At 40.6% G+C, this 23,648-nt stretch overlaps 1 protein-coding gene across 1 annotated transcript in view; it reads left to right on the top strand.

Moving 5' to 3' along the window:
• dagla (diacylglycerol lipase, alpha) overlaps nt 1-23,540 on the top strand; it is a 37,062-nt gene extending 13,522 nt beyond the window's left edge. Inside the window, exons 2-20 of the mRNA XM_080025805.1 lie at nt 5,024-5,125; nt 5,255-5,466; nt 5,631-5,732; nt 5,827-5,965; nt 6,067-6,154; nt 6,933-7,067; nt 7,150-7,227; nt 7,361-7,485; nt 7,799-7,949; nt 9,260-9,343; nt 9,730-9,807; nt 10,096-10,176; nt 10,385-10,527; nt 12,421-12,489; nt 12,582-12,654; nt 13,536-13,744; nt 14,992-15,118; nt 19,085-19,251; nt 20,021-23,540. Of these exons, the coding sequence (XP_079881931.1) occupies nt 5,031-5,125; nt 5,255-5,466; nt 5,631-5,732; nt 5,827-5,965; nt 6,067-6,154; nt 6,933-7,067; nt 7,150-7,227; nt 7,361-7,485; nt 7,799-7,949; nt 9,260-9,343; nt 9,730-9,807; nt 10,096-10,176; nt 10,385-10,527; nt 12,421-12,489; nt 12,582-12,654; nt 13,536-13,744; nt 14,992-15,118; nt 19,085-19,251; nt 20,021-21,125 (3,261 nt within the window). The 5' untranslated portion in view covers nt 5,024-5,030 and the 3' untranslated portion in view covers nt 21,126-23,540. The remainder of the gene's footprint in view (nt 1-5,023; nt 5,126-5,254; nt 5,467-5,630; nt 5,733-5,826; nt 5,966-6,066; nt 6,155-6,932; nt 7,068-7,149; nt 7,228-7,360; nt 7,486-7,798; nt 7,950-9,259; nt 9,344-9,729; nt 9,808-10,095; nt 10,177-10,384; nt 10,528-12,420; nt 12,490-12,581; nt 12,655-13,535; nt 13,745-14,991; nt 15,119-19,084; nt 19,252-20,020) is intronic.
• The last annotated feature ends 108 nt before the right edge of the window (nt 23,541-23,648 follow it).

The following is a 23,648-nucleotide window of genomic DNA, read 5'->3' as shown; positions in this document are numbered from 1 at the left end:
TGGGGGCATTGCAGAAGATGTTCCCTTTTATCTTTTCCCCCTATTTTCTTTCCTTCCTCCCTCCTCCTTCCACTGTCCTCTTTAATGTTACTCCAACCCAGATAGAGTTTTACAAGTAGCTGCGAGGGGACTTCAGTCATTCACATGTCCTTATTACCTCAAAGCTGAGGAGTTGCATAGAATCAATAATACATGGAATCTGTAGGTGAGGAGTTGTGCCATGCATAATGTATATTCCACAAGTTCCCAGTCTCCTTATGAATTATCACAGCAGTTACCTAAGCTTTATATATGGGTCGGGCATCCAACCATTTGCTGTAAAGGATTGAGTGTTAACAGGTTAGTCTTCTAACCAAACACTACTGCAGCCGATTTCACTGCTTTGTCCTTCCTGCAAATCAGGGAAAACCACCTGCTGTAGTGCTTTGATTGGAAGGGAACCCTTCAAACTGTCACTCAATTTGTGGCTTAACCCCCCTCTGCTTTTGATGCAGCTCCCCAGTCGTAACCACCTGCCAATGCTGCTCAGGCTATTGCTGTGAAACTTAGGGTTGTGTGTCTCCTAAAGGTGGAGGCAGCGATCCTTGAGTGTTTATACACAGCACAGGGTCCGTTAATGGCTATGTAAAAAAGGCAGTCAGGGTGAGTTGAAGCGACCTCTGCAACACTTCTCTAACCATTCGGCCACAGGCAACATTTGTGACATTAGTAACAACAATCCGATTGGACTGGTAGTGAGTATGGGGCTGCACAATACATCAAAAACGTAGCATATCGTTTTTGCTATTATGTTACAGTGGCTTGCAAAAGTATTCATACCCCTTTGAACTTTCCACATTTTGTCACATTAAAACCACACACGTACATTTATTTTATGGGGATTTCATGTGATAGACCAACACACAGTGGTGCATCATTGTGAAGTGGAATGAAAATGAAATATGGTTTTAAATTTTTTTTAGAAATAAAAAAACTGAAAAGCGTGGCGTGCGTAAGTATTCAGCCCCCCTGAATCAATACGTTGTAGAACCACCTATCGCTGCAATAACAGCTGCAAGTCTTTTGGGGTATGTCTCCGCCAGCTTTGCCCATCTAGAGACTGATATTTTTGCCCATTCTTCTTTGCAAAATAGCTCAAGCTTCAGATTCAGCATCAGATTGGATGGAGAGCATCTGTCAACAGCAATTTTCAAGTCTTTCCAGATATTCTTAATTGTATTGAGGTCTGGACTTTGACTGGGCCATTCTAACACATGATTATGCTTTGATTTGAACCATTCCATAGTAGATCTGGCTGTATAGGGTATTTAACCTTCTGGAAGGTGAACCTCCACCCCAGTCTCAAGTCTTTTGCAGACTATAACAGGTTTTTCTGCCCTGTATTTGGCTCCATCCTTCTTCCCATCCACTCTGACCAGCTTCCCTATCCCTGCTGAAGAACAGGACCCCAACAGCATGATGCCACCACCATGTTTCACAGTGGGGATGGTGTGTTCAGGGTGATGTGCAGTGTTAGTTTTCTGCCACACATTGCACTTTGCGTTAAGGCCAAAAACTTAAATTTTGGTCTCATCTGACCAGAGCACCTTCCTCCAACACTTGCCACAAGCCATGCAGGGGACACAGCATATTCAGATGAGACCAAACTTGAAGTTTTTGGCCTGAATGCAAAATGCAATGTGTGGCGGAAACTAACACTGCACATCACCCTATACACACCATCCTCACTGTGAAACATGGTGGTGGCAGCATCATGCTATGGGGATGCTTTTCTTCAGCAGGGAAGATGGAAGCTGTTTAGAGTTGATGGGAAGATGGATGGAGCCAAATACAGCAAAGAAAACCTGTTAGAATCTGCAAAAGACTTGAGACTGGGGTGGAGGTTCACCTTCGTGAGGGACAACTAGCCTAAAAATACAGCCAGATCTACTATGGAATGGTTTAAATCAAAGCATAGTCACTGTAAATTGCCTTGTAAACTTTGTACCCACTTCAGGAAATCAGTTTGTTGGTGTGTGAATTATGTCAGTTTGATATATTGTTCAAATAAATTGAGGAATTGCATACTTTATTGATTCTTAGCTTCTACTATCTGAATGTTGCTGCCTTGACTTGGCAACAAGTTTGAAAACATGCATTAGAAACACATTAAAATGAAATCTAGTGGATGAGTAATACCAGCTATTTATGCTCTCAAGAGTCAAGACTGTAATGTGCGTAGGTAGCTTAAAGCAAACACAACATTAAGTATCTTTCAGAAAGTGTTTGTAAGGATGTAATTGTAATCACTGTTGGGAGGTGAGCAGAAGTTAAGAAATAATTTGATAGAATAAAAATGTCATAAAAACCAACGCGAGCAGACCTATTTGCTGTTTGGTATTAATTTTCCTGCAGCCAAAGCAGGTATTTCACAGTCAGGTCAATCATGGATGTCTTCTTGACTAAGGTCAGTCACAAACCAAAACTAGTTCCACCAGTCTTTTCTTCCTCTAAATTGAATAGAGAGGAAGTACTGGCACGTCCTTTCACCCTATTTTATGTGATTCCCTTTAAACTTTTTAGACTGATTGTTATTCTGTCACAATAGCCATCCAGGCCTGTCATGCATGTGCAAGTATGAATTTTATTGCCAATTCCCAACCCAATACTACAAAATACAAAACATTAGGGCCGGTTAATATGGTTTAAATGGTATGATCTAGAAATTGTATTTGTTTAAAAAGTGCCCTGTTTACAATACATCCAGTGTTACATGCCAACACCTGCTATGTGTGTTTCCTTGAGACGTAAAACAAACCCGTTGAATACCATCTCCTATACTGCTGGTATAGGAGACCATATTTCATGTTGGAACCAAACAATTGGGGAAACCTTTTGGTATGTATTATTTAGACAGTGCAGATCACTTCAAGTGTTTAGGCTGAATAAGCAGCCTCTGGAAAAAAATAAAGGTGGTGACTGGCATTCGGCTAAACATTGGGGATTAAAAAAATGGGGGTACAGGAGTTAAAGACACAGTGAACTTTGGTGGAGGGGGGGACAGTGGGAATCCATGTTGACTACAATGTTTCTGTGCATAATAGAAGATCAAAGTAGTTTTTAACTAAAAAGGCACTTCTCTTCCACCAGATTTTCCCAGAGGAAATGCCAGTCTTTTTCTGTAATTCTCCACACATCCACCGGAGAGCCATGCAGTTTTTCTTTTCTTTGCCTAATTAAATTTCTTGAGTGGTAATTACCTAAACAATTGTTAGTTTATATATTTTCAGGTTATTTCTCAAGATTAGCAAGGCTTTATGATGTATTTTCTTGCTCTCTCTAAGTCTAAGAAACCTAAGACCTCTCTTCACTTCACGATAATCAGCTGACCATTGCTGTGCTGACATTGTGAAAAACAAAGCACAAGCACTACTGTAAATGTTTTCTTTTTTTATTTCCACAGTTGTTCAGCAGGATTTTTTTTTTAACTTTTTTTTAAGTGATGCGGTACATGACAAAACAGTGCGAGACATGACAAAAACACCATTGTTTGTGGGACAAGACTACATGAACACGTTTGGAACACGACAAGCTGTTGGAGACAAGACAACAACAACAACAAAAAAATACAAGTAATACAAATAAATAAATAATAATATATATTATATATATATATACGATAAACAGGATCAGCAGGATTTTTAACTTTGCGCTATCACCCAAGGAGTATGGCCACTGACAAAAAAATGGAATTGCAAACATGTCTTATCACTACCTGACATCCACAAGGAAAACAAAACATCCCTATACATTCCAGTCGGGTTACGTCATGTTTGAAGATTCGCACCAACCTGTTAAAACTAGACAATGTCAGGAAAAATGTGTGAAGAAGCTTGGAATATATGACGCAAATGGATGCCAAATGACGACTTTTTCTGCACCACCAATGTAGTGAGAGTACTTGGCTATTTTGATCCACTCTGACCAGTTTTAACTTTAATCAAACATTTCACCACACTCTCTTTTTTGGATCCATTTAAAAATAGTAAACCTACGTCTTGCAACTTGTGCTTTTTGCTCACTCATGATCCCACCAGATCTCCTCTGCTGTCACACTCGCTGTGCAAATGCAGATCACTGCATCTTTGCTCTGGTATTTCAAAATTCAGGAAGTTCATGTATAGTACGACATTTACCTTTCGTCTCTTAAGGAATCGTGCAGCTGTCCCTTGGGCTATTTTGCAAGCACGATGCAGAGTGAGACTTTTATCCCCCAATACTTAAAGGAAATTGAACAAATGATTTAAAACGATACTAAAAGAAGCAAAGGAGTGCTGGGTAGTGACCAACAAGAAATATTGAAATGAGGTTGTGCTGCTTTATCGGTTGCTTAGCTCATTATGACCCTGAAGCTAGAGGTTTTATGTATGTATGGAATCGTTCTGATGGATGGGATACTTTTAAAAACTAAAACAGATGTCCTTTAGCTTTTAGCAAATAAGCAGCAGGAGAGGTACATGAAGACTGTATAAGCCTTATCAGCATCAGTCTCTCATTGGCTACTCTGCCTACTCTTCCCTTCCTACCATGGCCTTTTACAGTTCATTCAGTTTAGCCCAAAGAATGTACGGAGTGAGGTAAAATTAGCTTTTTCACGTGTCCATAACCATCATGGTACCAGCATACTGTATATCAAAGCTGGTCTATTTCAGTTAGAATCCCTTAAGCCCTTTCTCAGCTTTGATATAGTGGAAAGGAGAGGAAATGACTCGTCCTACTCCATGCTGATGCAGAGCTTTGAGCGAGCTGTGACCTTCTGAGACGTCCATGCATGCGCTCTGTTTTCTTTCATCGTTGATTTGTCCTTTTTATTTTTCCTTTTCTGAAGCTTGACATGTGAGATTATGATGTTCAGTGTGTAGGATGTTAGGTTGAACCTCCTTAGAAATACCCATTGAGGATTGAGTCATAATGACTTTTTCCACAAGGTTGCAATGATATCCACTCTCCCTGACATGGTCTCTCTCCTTCATTCCCCCCACAGGGCAGTGATGCCTGGAATGGTGATGTTTCGGCGGCGCTGGTCAGTTGGTAGTGATGACCTGGTGCTGCCCGCCCTCTTCCTCTTTATATTGCACTGTATCTGGTGAGTCACTCTTTCTTTCAGTATTTCTTTTGCATGTATATTTCCTTTTTAATGTATTGTCCAAAGATATACTGTATATAATGTTTTGTATTATGACATTGACTATTTCCCTTTGGTTTTCCTACTCAGGTTGGTGGTCCTGTCCGTGGTGCTGTTCGGCCTCCCATATGGCTCAGACCAGTCCTGTTCTGTAACACTGGTGGACCATGGCCGAGGCTACCTGGGCATCCTGGTCAGCTGCCTTATCTGTGAGAGCGCCATCATGTGGTTGAGCATGAGGGGTAGCATTCTGTACACACAGCCCAGGGAAGCTGTGCAGTACGTCCTCTATATACGGCTAGGTAAAACACACAGGCACACTCAGTATTCTTTTGGAGGGCTCTCCGTTAAATAGGATTACCTCTTGATTCATGTGAAAAGCAAAGAAGGTGGCTTTGAGGACAACTTGTGGTTCCAAGACAATGATCAATATTATTTCCACTTCCCCTCCTTGTTTTTCCCACAGCTATTCTGTTGGTAGAGTTAGTATATGCTGTGGTGGGAATTGCCTGGCTTGTCCAGTATTACCAGCCATGCTCTGATGTCACTGCCAAAAACCTGGCTTTGGGTGAGCACAAAAGGATATAAAGGAGAATTGACGATTGAAGTTTAAATGGCTTTGTCTTGCATGAAGGTGAATAATGCTGTAATATTCTCTGCAGGAATTGTTGCATGCAACTGGCTAGTGATACTCAGCGTCTGCATTACCCTCATGTGCACCTTTGACCCTACGGGTCGGACTTTTGTCAAACTGAAAGCCACACGTCGACGTCAGCGCAACCTCACTACGTACACACTCAGGTATTAACAGGCCATTAGATTCTCTATTGCTCTCTCTGTGTCTCTTCTTGTATATCTTCCCTCAAACTTAACAGTTTTCATTGCCTTTTTCTCTCCTTTAGACACAGACTAGAGGAAGGCCAAGCCAGCAGCTGGAGCAGGCGACTAAAGTTTTTCATGTGCTGCACAAGAGCCCAGGATACACAATCAGTGAGTCACAACACACACTTACTGGCTTCCTTTCTGCGCTTAATGCAAAACGGAAAGGAGTGAAACCAGAAATATGTCAGGAATAACGTTCAGTGAGACGGTCATTAAAATAAGCCCTGACAGGATGAATCAAGACAGTGATACAAAGGAGCTTATTACTCAGCTACTTCCCAGTGACATTAACAATTTGAAAATATGAATATAATATGATTTCATTTCAGGCTCATTTACAAGCTGCTACTGCTGTCATAGGAATTGTATTGCTCAGTGGTGCTATTCACTAGACTAGACTGCAGAATTGAAGTCATCAAAGGAAAATAAAAATCCGGAGAGATTGCCACCAGCATTTATGTATTTTCCTCTCTGACTAAATTAAAAGTAATGCTATAGCAAGGCATGCTGTCCCCACAGAGTGGTTAAACACCCTTCAAAAAGGTCAAGATATCCAGGCTTTTATACTAAACGGACTTACTTGAGCTATGCATTAATGTATTTATATGACATACATTGCTGATGTACAACTGTGCATTAATTAGTTATCATTTATAGTTATTATTATTATTATTATTATTATTATTATTATTATTATTATTATTATTATTATTATTATTATTATTCTTATTCATTAACCAATAAGTAACTGTGTTTGTTTAAGAAAACTGCTAATGATTTTAAAAAGCCAAAGTTGGGTTGGACTGGGGAGAAATATCCATTTTTGAATTTCCTGTGGCCTTTTAAACTGTGCATTCTCAATAATACCGGTTTGTCTTCTGTCCAGGATGCCTATTCAGAAGTGGCCAGCCTTTTTGCAGAGTTCTTCAGAGACCTGGACATTGTGCCTAGTGATATTATTGCTGGCTTGGTACTTCTTCGCCAGAGACAGAGGTCCAAGAGATCCTCTATCCTGGACCAGGTAAGACTGTCTGTAAAATATGTCTGAATTGTTGGACTTTATCAATGTAAATAACGTGTATTTTCTTTTTTCTCTTCCTAAGGCCAACAATGACATATTAGCCTTTTTATCTGGAATGCCTGTCACAAGAAATACTCGATACCTGGACCTTAAGAACTCTGTGAGTTTCTGACATTATTAAAGGCTCTTGTGAATATTATTTACACTTGAAATTATTTTTTTTGCTTCAAGTCAGCTACAACAGTTGTTCTGAAGTGTGTGTCTGTCCGTCTGTCTGCCTGTCTCTCCCCCAGACCGAGATGAACATGTACAAGGATGTGTGTTATTACATGCTCTTTGCCCTGGCTGCATATGGTTGGCCCATGTACCTAATGAGGAAGCCTGTCTGTGGGCTGTGTCGCCTCGCCAGCTCCTGCCCGTAAGTACTCATACAAACATCCGCACAGTTGTGTGATGTATTAGGCTTCTGTGTCTCTTGAGCTTCTCCAGTGCAGATCTGATTTGAACATGCTTCATCCCTCGCCAAGTGGTAATTCACTCAGACAATACCGCTGCGGTTACACTCACTGACAAACAATGCAGAATTAATCACACTTTCTCCTATCCAAACTGCAACGGGGAACTGGCTAATATCTCTGTTATCTTACCTGTTTTTCTGTGATTCAATTGTGTTTGTTCGCTCAGCCTACTTTCAAAATCAGTAATTAATTTGATTCCTTCTCTCACTGCAGCTGTACGTCAGTATCTGGTTCTCGGATGTCTCAGACCGTGACAGTGGAGGAGGACAATTGTTGCGGCTGTAATGTCCTTGCCATACGCCGACACTTCCTGGACAGGGACCTCAAGCAGGTTCAGATTGTCTACACATCCTGCCACGATGCTGTGAGTAATCAAGACCACTGGCTGAGGGGCAGTCAGAGGTGTTTGCCTTTACTTCCTGAATGAAACGGGTTGTGTGGAACAGTGTTAGGGTAATGTTTTTGTCTATCCATACCTTTGCCTCGATGTCAATGCCTATTAATCGATCACACTTTACTCAACAGTTTAGTTGCTGGGATATGGGTAGCCAATTTGCTGTGTCCACATCCTAAGCACTAGAAAGAGTGTGTTCTCAATCATTACATTTTGAACTCGGCCAAACGCTGAATGTGATGGACAGAATGTTAAGGTGCATCTGAAGAGGGGAAAGTGTCTCACTTTGGTAGTCCCAGGATTGTGTTTCTGCTCTTGGCTCAGGTTTTAGTGCATAGTCCATAGTCAAGGGATTTGATTTACTCAGTTCAATTGTCAAATAACTTTCCAGTTCAGGGTTTCCCCCAGAAGAGTTGTTAGGCATGGTGGCAAGTATCTTTTTTTTGGGGGGGGGGGGCATAGCAAGGGGTGGGCGATATGACCTACATTATATATATAACTGTATTTTTCATGTTTTGGACGGTGACGGTGTTATATCATGGTATTACTTTATGTACCCTATATTTTTGGAGGAGGAGTCTGGCCTATTTGTTTAATGTGAATACATGACATACTGTATGTTGATAATATAACAAGTAAATGGTATGTACTGTATCCTTTCCCAACAGAGACATGGTAGAGTTCCATGCATTCTTAACACCAAATATCCTGATATTTACAGTAGGCTGAACAAAGAGTTGTTTTCTCTAAGCATAACAACAGTTGGGTTAAACAATGTTTTTTTTTAACTAAGCATATTTTTAAAAGTCTAAATAATGTCACCTCAGTCATACATGCATGCATTTCCCTTTTACTTTTCCATCCAAATGGGCACTCATCATGTCCTCAGTTAATCCTTTCAAATGAAACAAGCTCAGACGGTAAAGAAAATAGTTTCCTAATTACTTATATTTGGATATTCAGTTAACTTTTTCTATTTTCACATTGAGTTTCCATAGTTATTGGCCAGAACACTTAAGCCTCATGATGTTGATGATTTGTAAAGCAGAGAACTTTTCTGTGAGCTCAGCACTGAGTTTCCACCTATAAATTTCTCTCACAGAGTGACTTGTTTGGCCGTGAACTGTGCCAAGTAGAGGGCGGTCTGACGACAACGACTGGAGAAGGGTCTCGGTTTGCCGGGATGGAAGTGAAAACTAACAAATTGTCTCCTTCTCACTTCACCTGCTCCTCTTACTTTATTACAACAGTTTACTGTCATCTCTACGTTTTCGATGTAGGTTTATGAGACTCCGTTCTTTGTGGCAGTGGATCATGGGATGAAAAAGGTTGTCATCAGCATCAGGGGAACCCTATCACCAAAGGTGAATTTCTAGCTCTCTCTCTCTCTTTGTTTTTACAGTAATATTTTTTTCGCCTTACGCCTCCAGAGCAGGTGAAGTTTTCATAGTGTAATGCTGTGTTCTCAAACTGCTACATTCTTTGTGAAAATATAAAACTAGTTAAAGTCACTGCTCTAGGAAGGTAGCGTAGTAAATCACCAATCATTTTGAAATGGTATGTATTTCTTAAATAATAGTTTAAAGTAAGATTGACATATGGAGTCTATATGATCGTGTAACATCCTTTCATAGTCATATAGCTCTTGGTAAAGCCAATCGGATACAGTTAATACAATAAAACTAATAACGTTCCCTGCTTTATGCTGTCTTTTGTAGATTTTTTTTAAAATGTGTCTTTTATGTATCAGGACGCCTTGACTGATCTGACGGGGGATTCGGAACGTTTGCCTGTAGAGGGGCAGCAGGGGACCTGGCTTGGCCACAAGGTCAGAGATTCCTATTTTTAAACCAATCAGCTACCACACACACAGAGTACTCCACTGCTCAGTCTCCTTTGAGATTTTTCTTCTTTAGTGGCTTTGTTCTCCATAGTGCAGCTTCAACAATTAACCTTATCCCAGACTCCAAAGGTCATGTCACTTTTTAATAGTAGAACAATTGCTATGGATATTGTAATATGATATTAATGATGCAGACTTCCTGTCCATCTTTCTCTCTGTCTGGCCATCCTCTACTCCACTCCTGAATCCCTCCCTCTTTCTTTCCACTCTCAGGGGATGGTTTACTCAGCAGAATACATTAAGAAGAAACTGGAGCAGGAAATGATCTTGTCACAAGCCTTTGGAAGAGACCTGGTACACCTCTCAATATACTGTATTAAGAATAGTAATGAATACTTTCTATAATTTGCACTGGGAATGAGTATTAACAGCGCTATAGTACTGTGCTAACCCTACTGTATACGAAGGGTAGCAATAGAGGCAATCTGTTGAAGTGATAATCTTTATTGTGGCGACTAAAGTGTGCTGTTGTGAGTGAAATGACTCTGGCTGTCTCTCACAGAACAAGGGCACCATGCACTATGGGCTGGTGATAGTCGGGCATTCTCTTGGTGCAGGCACTGCTGCTATCCTTGGCTTCCTGCTGAGACCTCAGTACCCCACACTCCATTGCTACTCTTACTCTCCACCTGGTGGCCTTCTTAGGTGAGTGCCTCAGTCACACTCTATACAAGAGAACATCAGTCATTATGTGTTTGAAAACATTGTGCAGGAAGTTTAACAAAGGCCTGTTTCCCATAGTCAGACATAAATCCCATGTTTATGTTTATAACAGGGATCCCACAGGCCCTTGAAACCCTTGAATGTTTGTGTATTAGAAAAAAAAGAGAGTTAGTAAATGGGCTAAGTTCCCTACGATTGCTGTCATAGTAAGCCCTTACCACTGTTTACAAAAGACCTGGGTCCGTGGCTGTTGATCAGTACTCACCACAGCTGAACCTATACTCTATTTAATATAAATGTTTTTGCTCAAAAGAACAGTCAACTTTCAGTTAATTAGAAATGTTTTCTCAAAGTCATATTTAATTTCCAGAGAAATGTGTATTTTTGTTGCTACATTTGCCTATTGAACGTTAAAGAGTCCAACAGAAAACAAAAGGGGATAGAGAGATAGGGAGGTTGATGATCTGCAGCAAAGGTCCCTTAATCATTCAGCTATCAGTGCACTCAAACATTGTATTTTTTTTCTGTATTCGGTCACCTCAATTTAAAAGTAAAATGTATGGATGAGAAGTCAAAAGCTGGTAGTTGCCACCAAAATATTTTAGTAAAATAATATCAAGGCAACAGAGTTGCAATGCTACAATTGTTGTAGAAAGGTGTGTGCATCCTCTTATAACAAAGGCAAGCAGTGACATATCTGCTATACACCCAGGTTTGGAACAGGGTGACTGAGTTATTTTAAACAACCACAAACACTGATTTTTTTTATCCATCAGTTTTTATTGGACACTTTATCATTTTCGGTTTGCAAATTGTATTGTACGTTATGTTTATGATAAACCACTATGTTTTGGTCCAGTGGTTCAGATTTCAATAGCATTTTGTCTGTGTATACTCAGGATGTAGTGTAGTGCCCTCTGTATTTGTAATTCAAATCATGGAAGTGATCACTAAATGCTGCAGTGCACTTTTTGGAGTTTAAAGTTTTACAAGTTAGTTACCTTCAATCAGTAAGATAATACATTATGGCTAACAAAATAAAGGAAATGATTGAATAAATGAGTAGCGAAAACTGAACACTCAGATTCTTCCATACAGGTGACCGAGGGGCAGTGAACGGTTCGAGTATGAAAATGATTTCAATCGGATGCTTTGGCTTTCAAGGTCACTGGATCTCAACTCACTGAAAGCCTATGAGAGATTTTGGAGTATCGTGTAACACAGCCAAGGATTACTAAGCTATTGCGGAGGTTATATAAATGTATTGTGTAACAGGTTTTCTGTTTTATTTCTGAAAATCTTACTTCACATGAAGCACAAACCCTACCGCCAATCTTAAAGGATGAGTTATCCCAACTACAAAAGCATGTTTTCCTCTGACCCCTTGTTCTATTCAACTATGCACATAGTTCTAGTCAGGGAGGCTTTCTAATGATTCTTTCCCCGTCATCAAAATAAAAGCAGAAGTGAGATGCTTTCTACCCTTCTGCTGTCGTCTTGTTTTTGCCCAAGTTACCCAACGTCTCCCATATTTGCCCACAGAGCAAAAGCTTTGAATATGATTCTCTTGTGTTCAAGTGCTTTGGGTTAACCCTCTTCATGGTTATCCTATTGGAAACACAGCACAGTTTCTTTTTTCAGTGGTTTCTGATTTTTTATTTTTATTTTTTCTCCTGCTGATTTTCTGTATCAGTATAATTCCTTGTGGATACAGTCAGATAAAATGATTTCCTTAATATTTATTGTAGAAAAATCGTATGCTTTCTTTGTATTAACCCATCAAATACATGTCTAACTTCTCCTTAGTTTGTACTTTGACTCTCTCCACACGTCCTGTTCACATAATTTAACCATTTCCTTCTTCTATTTACCCAGTGAGAATGCCATGGAGTACTCCAAAGAGTTTGTCACAGCCGTTGTATTAGGAAAAGACCTGGTACCGAGGTATCTATTCTACTATATCCAGTATACTGTGGTTCCCTTCACTTAGCTGCGGCGTCACCTCAATTAACATTTCTGCTGCTTGTGTCTCCTAGGCTGGGCCTGTCACAACTAGAGGGTTTCCGGCGCCACCTTCTGGAAGTCTTACAGAAAAGTAACAAGCCAAAGGTGACTTGATTTCTTGACACACAGTCAGATGGACTTGTTAGCTACTGTACTGTAGGGGAGAATGGGGTAATGTGAGACACTTTTTACATTAGCGAGCTAAAATGATTTATCAGTCAAATGTACACATCTCCCATTAATTCAGGATGTTTCCTAGCAATGGACATCACCATGAGGCCCTCTCCTTCATGGCCAATGGGAAATGAGAGGGGCTTGAAAACATAAATCTCGCATGACCAAAAATTTGTTCCGTTGTCTAGATACAGGGGGTGTCTCACATTGCCCGATGTCTCACATTTCCCCCATTCTCCCCTACTATGAATTGCTACGAAAATAAGAAAGATAACGCAGTATGCTATTATCTGATCTTTCAGTCTTGCAATGATTTGGTGGAATGCTTTGTGAAAGAAACTGACAAAACTCTTTATACAAAACAAATCGATTATTAAAAAGTTATTAGATTCACAACACATTTGAAATTTGGCCAATCCAAATCCATCCCGTATACGCCGTAGCATCACTTGCTTGGTGTTTTGTCTTCCCAACGCTGCCTGGAAGTTATGGTTAGGGTTAGAGTAAGTGCCTTCAACGCAGCTCCAGGCAGCGCTGCCTTCAAGGCAGCTCCAGGCAGCGCTGCCTCCAAGGCTTCGTTGCACCATCGAACGTAGCATCACACTACATCTTGCATTTTTCCAAGTTTTGAAGAATAAACCACAGTGAGGACACAATCTCTCTGAACACTGCAGTTACAGTGGCTCTGCTGTAATTAAAGCATCATTACGTTAACCCCCTGGCATACAAACATACGTTCTACCCAAGATATATTTAGATGTAGATGTTATATGTTGCATAACAGAAAATGCATTTTTTTTATTTGCCAACAGTGGAGGATCATTGCGGGAGGCACCAAATGCATCCCCAAATCCGAGCTTCCAGTGGAGGAGGATGATCCTCAGTCTCAGCCGGCAGCGCCCCCCAGCAGTCGCCTGTGGCTCCACCCCAGTGACCTCAGCATTGCCCTTTCAGCCTCCACCCCCCTCTACCTTCCTGGCAAGATCATCCATGTGGTGCACAACCATCCTTCAGAGACATGGTGAGAAGATTTTTTTTTACTCGAAAGCTGTTCAGTAAATCATAGTAATTAAATCCCCAAATGTTATTTTTCTACTCCTACTATGTTGCTGTTGGAGGTTACAGAAGTGGCACCAGTCCTACACTCGAGTGGTCTTGGCTCTTAAAGCTTGTCTTTTTTTCAAAACAAATTTGTTTTTACCCACGAATCCAGCTCACGAATGGTTGTATAACTGATGTGTGGACACAGTTTCCCTCAAAGCAAACCTCATACTTGTTTTAAACCTGTGACATAAAAAGACTTGCAGCTCAAGTGGGTAAAAGTATACACTGCATTCCTGGGACAGTGTGGGTTGACAGTGTGTGTGAGAATTTCCCAGTTATATCTGCCCTCTCTACTGCGCTGGTCTTGAATTCATTTCATATTCTTTGTGTTCTGTGTTTTACAGTCTGGCATTATATATTTTTAAAAGGGAAAATCTGTATCCATAATGTTGAAAGATGATAACATTTTGATACTGACTCTGTTGAACACTGTTATCAAACATACAGACTGAAATCTAAGGGCAGAACACATTTAAGTGATTTTATAAATAACGCTTGGATGTCATTCTATATTTCTTGGAAAAAGATATAAGGTATCTAGTGTATGAGATGTCAATAACAGTTGTTGAATACGTGGAACAAATTATATTTTGTTATCTTTATTCCCTTCAATAACGTCAAGTTAGATAACACATACGGTTTCGGTTTGTGGCTTCTACAACACATTGAAATGTACCACCCCTGGCAGCCAATTATAAGTAAAGGGTTTTCTATATGTGTAACGATCGGATCTCTGACCTGTATTAGATAAACTGATACTGCTATGTTTTGCCCTCTTTAAAACCGATCTTATTAGGTGGGGCAAAACCATGAGGCAGAAGTGGCTAATGTTATACAAGATAATTCAAGCAAATAACCATTGCAATACAGTTTCTTAAACCTTTATATTCCTCCTCTTTTCTTTTTCCTCATCATATTCTCATCCTCTTCTTACTGTACTTTGAGTCATTCTATAGTTTGCCATGTGCAGCAAGTGAGCCTTTTGAGTCTGTTGTGGTTTTATACAATGTGCTCATTTCTAAAGTCTGACTCAAAATATCCCACCCAGCGTTGTGAGCCTGGATTGTGCTTCTTCCACATGTAGTATGGTATTGAAAGTGAATGATACTGAAGGAACTTTGTCTTTCACAATGACTTACAGACTTGATCTCTCCATCTCTGCAGCTGTAGCCAGGAGGAGCCAACTTACTCAGCCCTGTGGGGGGACAACAAGGCCTTCAATGAGGTCATCATATCACCCGCCATGCTAAATGAGCACATGCCCCACATGGTGATGGAGGGTCTAAACAAGGTCTGTATTTATATGTGTGCATGCAGATGGATTTGGCATGGGGGGAAGGGGGGATTTAAAGTTCTGGTGAAATGACTTTTGAATCTTTTTTTTCTATCTCCAACAATGAATTGACAGATGATGCATATGTGTGGATTGCCTCTAACTTTACAAATTTGGATGCATTCACAAATACTACTCATAAAGGGGGATACCACTTTTTTGACCACCAACATTATTTAATATATCTGGAGATTGTACCAATCTATGGTATCTTTTCTAAATATTTAGCAACGTTATTCTTGCTGATGTGATTTGCTCTGCGCTGTGCTGTAACAAATAATAGTGCCTGCAGTAAATGACAGAGGTAAGGTCCAGAGAAGTTGTGACTACAGCAGTGTGGAAAAAAACAACATTTGGAGTTTAACTTACCCATCTCATGGCTGAACATTGTAGCAATCAAGAATAAAATGATCAAAACTCTGAAGTGATTTATTTTTGTACTGCACACAAATGCAAAGAAGCCAGAGAAAAACGTTGAGGTTTAAAATTCAGTGGTATGCCCCTTAAATGTGTTTCTTTTTTGAGAGATTGGGAAGATTGAAACTGAGTACCCTTTTTTTATATGGGCAATTTATGCATGTGACCTATAATTAACCTACAACTTACCACACCTTTTATTTCCAGTTTCAAAGCATGGGAGATGTTCACTCCAGATTGGTTTCATGGTGTCCTATGGTCTTTATGGTTCCAGGTTACATGGTATTAATGTGAGCGTTTGCATGTGATCGATTTACTTTTGGGATTTTCACTTTCTTGTGTCTGCAAATTTAAAGTTGTAAGTTTCTATGGGTTTCTTTTGCATTTTTGTGGCTCAGCCCTGTGTAAGTTTGTCTGTAGATACATTCTTAAGTGTGTGTGTGTGTGTGTGTGTGTGTGTGTGTCTGCGCCTGCGTGTGTGCCTGCCTGCTGTGCTTAGTCTGTAGTATGATGCTTGTGGTGTTTCTGCAGGTACTGGAACCATTTTGTGCCCTGTGTGAGCAGGAAAACAAGGAACCAGAGGAAGTGGAAGTCAATCAACCCACCTCCAGCTACACTGTGTTCATGACCTCACAAACAGAACTAAACTCTAGTACTCTTTCATCTGACTCCTCCTCTCCCAAACGCAAAGAGCCGTCTTGCACCAGCTCCCCCCCGGAGACGGAGGCTGTTCCTGTCCCTCTCACTGTCGTTGCTTCTCCCTCTTCTCTTTCAGATGCTGAGTCTGTTCCTCCTGTTCTGTCAGACTGTACTTCTACCTCACAGCCGTGCTTGGTGTTAATCCCCCCACTTTCCGACCCTCAGGCGACACTCTCAGTTAAAGATGATTCATGCATTCCACCACCAACCCATTCAGACCCACCCATATCTCACCCTTGTGCAGATGCAATTGCTGCTCCTCTTTCCGACGAGTCTAACTGCATTGAGATAGAAATTCCTCCGGTCAAGATAACAACACATAGCTCTACGCAAATAGAAGAGGTCTGTCGTTTTACAAGTGTTTGACTGTCCTGATTCTATTGCGTAGACTTTATGACATGCATTAGTCCGCACAATTATCAATCCAAAAAGTTGTCTGTTAAAGGAATAATTCATAGTTAAAAGCTGTCATTGTGACCAAGTAGTCAGACCAAAGACATTATGTAGTGCCCATGATGCTCAATAGGAGAGACATTTTACTCCAGATTTGGTGTCAGTCCTTATAAAAGTGTGGTGCTGACATGTAACCAAAGGCTACCTTTTGTCGCACCAAAAAGGGTCACAAAAACTGCTCAACTGGTATATCAGATAAGGAAACCTGGAAAAACTGCACCTCTAGCCATTAAGACTCCCCACTACCACTACTGCTATTTCTACTTAATCATAAAACCTGCAGCTGGATGCAACAAGTCCAGGCAATTTCGCTTGATGCCGTCAAAGGGCATTCCAGAAAGAAAACATTTAAAAAATTGAAAATATTTACAAAGCAAGTTTTCAAATCAGCAGATGTGTGCACATAATAACAACTATCCCCTGGAATACATTGCAGGTTAATAAGGTATACAAAAATAAAAAAAACATATGTAATAACTTTTTAACGTTTGGAGTAAAAGTTGCCCTTTACAACCCTGAGTCCAAACCCACCTGCTCTGTCTCTTGTTAATGAGTTTCATCATCCAGCTTCATTCTTTTCCATTCGTCATACAGCTCCAGTACATTTGGTCAAGTGATGTGGCATGAACCTGCTAACCCTGTTTCTAGAGCTAACAAGTTTTCTTTGTATTTGCAAAGTGTCCATGGCAACCTAATGTCTTCCACATTTACTGCACTTCTTTTCCTTCTTGGCTGGGTGTTTCAGTAGCTGCAGCTCTTCTCTATGCATGTATTGTTTCCCCATGTATTGGAACAAATGCGATTTATATGGAGTACTCAACTCAGCTCCACCGATTTTCTGTAAGATTGCCTCTCACCGAATCTGACAACTTTCTAATGAACTCTTCATTACTGACTCTGTACTCCACATTATAGGTCTTTTATTAACAAGACTGAAATCTGCCATTTTCTTATTTTTATTTAATGACTCTGCATTGCATAGTGCTATGTCGTAATTTTTTATTTTATAAATTATATATGTCATATGGCTGTATGGATTGCAGTACATTCCCGGAATTATGCAAAACTCCAAAGTATATAATCAAAGTTTGAATTTCTTTCTCTGGGTATATAGTCTGCAGTTTCATACTTTGTTTTGTTTTGACTTCACGTGTTGGCGTTGTCCTTATAGTGAATTGTCCAATGTTGTTGTTGCCAAATATTTGCTGTAGTTTATCACCTGCAGCAGGCCTGTCCTCGTGTATCATTCGTCACACTCACACATGTAACATTGTCCTGTTTTCATTTGTGATACCATAACATAACCATCTGCAATAACCCAAACATATTCAACATCTTTGTCTGACGCCATATTTAACTTAATTAAGTGAGCCTATAAGTCCCTCAAAGATGTGTCTTTGTTGTTCACATTTATTTCTGTTTACTTTTGTAATTTTATGTTTTATTGTCACGTGAATTGTTTGATTTTATGTGTTCTCATGTTCTCATACTGTTCCACCACAATGTGCTTCCACCAAGTGTTATAACTCATTAAAGTTAACCAAATATATATGTAATTGTGTGTCTGTGTTTACGGTATGCTTTAGTTGTTCTCAGATTTTTACCTACTAACACAGCACAGTTGAAGTGTTTTTTTTTAAATATTTGGCGAAGTAGCATAAACAGTTTTCTTAAGGTTTACTATTCTTCATCATACTGTATGTCTGGTGTACTTCTTGCTCACGCATCATGACTCCATTGTGGATGTTTAATGTCAGTAAGCGTAGGTGTGAGCTCCCCTTTAGATTGCTCCAACGCTTATCTGAACTACAATGTGCTTTTTAACACTAAAATAATATACGTTGTTGTGTCTGCAGTTGAATATAGATGTAGTGGTATGTACATTGTTATTGAAATCCAATATATTCTCACTAAGGGTTATTCAATCACACAAATAGTCATTTGTGATCTTGTCGACTATATATTGACCTATTGATTGATCTAAACCTTCCACTTTTTCATCCCCCCTGCTAACAAACTAAAGGAATGGGGTATATCTGAAAAGAAAAATGTTGAGAAATTGAGATGCCTCGGATAAATTTTTTTAGTAGAAAAATGATTGGTCTTAGATAATTTAGTGGGTTCTGTTATGCAAGAACAAGCCGGTAAGCAATATTTGTTTAATGTATATTGGTTGAAGCAGCAGCAGAGTTTTAACCTGTAAAATCTGGGTAAGGGAATCATTTTACCCTCTTTGTTTCCCTTTGCAATTGTTCTGTTCATATTGATTCTCTACCCAAATGCACAATCCTGCCGGTTCGCTTGTGCTCATCATACCTTTACCTGACAAGTTGTATACCTTTGTGCTTGTGACAGGTGCTGGAGAACTACAACAAAGGGAAAACCGCTCTGCTGTCAGCAGCCAAGATCATGGTGAGCCCCACAGAAGTGGACTTGAATCCGGAGGCCATGTTCGTGGATACATCAACAACTTCTAAGCAGCCTACGCCTACAACCCACCACCGCAGGAACAGTAGTGTTCGGTTAGTATACCAGGCACCACTGTGGGTGTGTTGGCACCTTGCAAGATACAAAACCATGTGTTTGATCTTCTGTATATGCAGTTTCCCCTCTAACTTAATACACTATATAATAGAGCAAATATCTTCCTAAACTGTAAGGATAATCACAGGGATATGTCCAATTGTAATTGAACTATCTAGCCAGTACTAAACAATACTACTGCTACTAACTGCTACTTTATTGTTTTCTCAAAATCATCATTTCTGTCTGTCCACAAAAAAAAGACAAAAGCCATTGTTACGGTAAGAATAGCATGCTAATACTAACTTTGAGTAATGTGCTCCCTTCTCCCATGCACGCATGCACGCTGTCTGAGCACAGACCAACGTATGGTAGTATTCAATCCCCACCTCGTCCTCTCTGGTTTAGCCCCTGTCCCAAGTCAGTGTGAACTCTTGGTAGTGGTGGTTGATTGATGATGTTACTGCTCCTGTACTTGATGTTAGGTTCGATACAGGAGCATATTTACACTATAGGATACACCCCTGGCATCCCACTCTCTCCTTTTCTCTGTTCTTTCTTCCATATTTGTTATGGTTTGCTGGTGTTCAATTAGTCTCTGTAGAATGTAGAAATGGTTCATATACTAACACTTTTACATTTTGTCTTCCTTAACCCTATGTAAGTTGTTTTGATCCATTTATCATGTCTGTCTTGTGCTTTGGATCCCCCTTTCCCTTCCTTTTCCCCATCACTACCCTCCAACCCTCTTCTTCTCCTCTCCTCTAGTTCTTGTGCCCAGTCTGAAATATCTCTGGATGGTTTCGCTGAGTGCCCCCCTCCCACAGTGCCAGTGGTGCTGCGTGGAGCACGGGAGCGCCTGACGGTGGAACTGAGGGACCGCAAAGCCCCCCTCGCTGTCATGGAGAGTCTCTCCGACGCCGAATCCCTCTATAGTCTAGATTCCCGACGCTCCTCCGCTATTATGAGGGGTTCCCCCATGCTGAGTTGCCTCCCGTTCCCTTTGGACGCCCCAATCCCAGAGGAGAACCCGTCTCTCAGCTCTCGCACTGAACTGCTGGCTGCTGACTGCCTCTGCCAAGAAACGCCAGAGCACCTCGGGGAGGTCGGGCCTTTCTTCACCCCACTGGAGTCCAGATCCCCTGTGGATTACCCTATGCGGCTGTCTCCGGCCACGCCTCGCTACAGTGGACACCATTCCCCGGCTGTGCTGAACCAGAGCGCCTCGGCTCAGCCTTTCAAACCGGATCATAACGCCAATACAAAAATGCTTCCTGATGGGGATCACCAAGAGATACCCGGGTTCTACAGCCCAGGGAGCACCCCGGATGCTCCCCTCAGCCCACAAGTGGATCCTCGACCGATGGCTATAGACCAGGGGGATTGGGAGCTGGCGACAGCAGGGAAACAGTTAAGTGCAGAGACCAGACCGGCAGCTTCTACTCCTCCAAGCCAACTATCCAATGGAAACCCCAGCCAGGCAGTGCTGGAGTTCGCCCAGTATTTAGACTCTCTATTCAGATTGGACGGCAGCAGCTCACCGCCTTTGGAGCTGTCTGACGGCGAGTCAGAGTCAGGCCGGGGCTCCTGTGGGCACGGTGAGGGTCTGGGTGATGGACATCTGCTGGATGACAAACAACTTCTGGCCAGAGCCACACTGGAGCCCAACCTTGTCCCAAAGCCCCCACGCACTTTTGCTGGATCTGCCGACCCCTCCTCGGGCATCTCCTTGTCACCCTCTTTCCCTCTCTCGTCATCCGAGGAGCTCAACGACCTTTCCCCCGCAGAGGGTGCCCTGCCAGCCATACACTCCCTACGAACATCTCCCCCTTGCCACTGTCCTGAAGAGAACACACTGTCATCTATGGTGTAGTGTGCTCTCCAAGACTCCGATGTCCTTTGCTCTAATTTGGGAGGTGCAGTCATACAAATTTTAAAAACATATCACAGTACATGCATGCAGTGGAATGCAGTCACTCATCAAGAGACCCAATGACAGAATTACCAACTCAAAAACTCTTTTAAGTTCTTCAAGTGTCTCCTTCGAAACGCTGTTTATAGCATTTTCATACTATTGCAATGACTTAAAAAATGAAAAAATACCTCTCTCTGCATGCCAGGGGGCTGTACAGCTTTTGGGTAAATATAAATAACTGTAGCTTTATGATGCCATTCCAAATCAATATCGTCTCTCCCACGTGGGGACGTATCAACATTACATCAATTCCCTGACGTAACAATATCAAAGGGAGAATAGTTAACTAAGCAGGGATTCAAAAACTTACACTGTAGAAGAGGTTAGCATAGGCACATCATCTGTGTTGATGTACTGTACAACTTCCTGCACCCTTAGCAGCTTCAGCTTTTTATTATTTTATAAAAAATAAAAAAATAAATCAGGAATGTGAAGGACATAGTGAGAAGACATTATGAAATGTTCCTCAGGTCTATAAAATAATTGACTTTGAGAAAGAAAGTAATTGTGTAACATTGGTGAGAATTATTGTGTCTTAAAAATTTTAGTGATTGTGATAAAGTTATTACAGATGCCTATGGATGTTTTTGAGTAATTTGGTTACCCTTTATAGTGCATGAAGACGTTTTTATTCCCCACTTTTCTTTATTCTTAAAGAGGAATTGTCAATAAGCCACTACGATTGACATTTGGAAACTCTTGCACAAACCACATTGCTCAATTTGCCCCACCCTACCATCTTGCCAAAAAATGTATACATTGTATTGCCAAATGTATTTATGAGATGTATTTTGTATATGTATATGGATATTGCTTTATTTAAAAAAAAACATGTTAAGTTCATTATCTCCTTCCCTAGCCATTCTGTCGGTTCCCATCTAGACTGTTACACATCAACACCACGGAAAAAATTCCATCCTGACCTTCAAAACACTGCCATGGCTTTCATTTTTTTTTAAACTACACAACCTCTGTACCTGGGCTTGAACTAATAATGAACTTGCTAATAGTTGCCCTAGTCTCATAACTACTGTACCATTCTCTTTGAAGAGCTCTTAGCAGTGTGTCCCAGGTCAGGGTCTGCATGTTTTTATGCATTTCAGAGTAGCATGGCTGGTAATAGAACAAATCTTGTCATCACAGCAAATAAGCTCTGACCATTTATAGAAACTACTGATATGTGTGAACTCAAACATTCGAGAGGCTTGTTAAAATGCCCAGGTCACCAGATGGGACCAAACTCTGTGTCCTAAAGTTTCCCAGGATATGATTTATTTTGTTCTGTCATCTTGGACGTCAAGGTGTTAGCTTCCCTTTAATAAGGTTCACCTCAAACATTTTTGAGGTTGGACTGAATGAATGAATGGGCTGGAACATTACGTGTATGCCATTCCTAAATACTGTATGTGGCATACACTCTGCCATATCACACTGGTTGTAACAGGTGGCTCACAATTTGCATTATTTATTACAGTGAATGTTGTCACTTTTATTGCTTATTTGATGGTTTTATTATCCTTATTGCTCTTGCAACAAATTGGTTTGATGTCAGTGGCTTTTATCTCAGTTTTTGGGGGGTTAGTGTGCAGGACTTGTAAGACTATCCCGAACATAATGAGTTATATATTTCAGCATTTTTTCTTTCCGTGTGGAAAAAAGTATTTGACATTCTTCTACCATAGCATGGTTACAATATGCTCTTTTTACAAATGTTTCATAGTGGTGAGACATGCTGCTCAGTGACCTTTGGTGCAGCGCCACAGTCAAAGCCTGGAGTCACCGTGGCGATTTGCATGTCCCTCTGTTTGTTTAGAATAAGATGTTGCTGTGGTTACTCACAGCGGACACTTCAAGACAGTTTACAATCTGACACTATACTCAAATCATGCAGCCAGTTCCCGTACTCTTTACACTAAGGTTGGGCCAGCAACTCCCTACGTTCAGTAGCTTTGCTTGCAGGTTGTCACACACAATACATTGCTGAAAGAAAGCACTACAATACTTTCCACCATAATGTGTACAGCACCATCTTATATGTGTAATTATTTATGCAGATGTCTAAAAAAAATGTAATTCCAATAGTCATGTAGAAATCAACTATATAATAAGATGCTTATATTAACAAAGAGGTCAGTATTGACATATAGAAAATAAAGAATATTTCAAGAAAGTTATTTATTCAAACTATTGGCAGAATTACAAATTGGTCTATATTGATAGAGGAATAATTCAACTATGTCTTGTCCATGTTTACCTGGTTTGCTTCCCTTCCTTTCCTGCCCCACAATGAGAATGTATTTATTCCTCCCCCCACTGCCCTGCCTGTAATGGAATAAAACTGCAAACTATGAATACAGTTATGAATTGCTGTCATATCTCTTTTAGCATGCACTACTGTGAGACTGTTACTGATCTATTTGA

Source organism: Ammodytes marinus (assembly GCF_949987685.1).
Source record: "Ammodytes marinus genome assembly, chromosome: 1".
Taxonomy (NCBI): Eukaryota; Metazoa; Chordata; class Actinopteri; order Uranoscopiformes; family Ammodytidae; genus Ammodytes; species Ammodytes marinus.
This window is presented reverse-complemented; position numbering and strand designations above follow the sequence as displayed.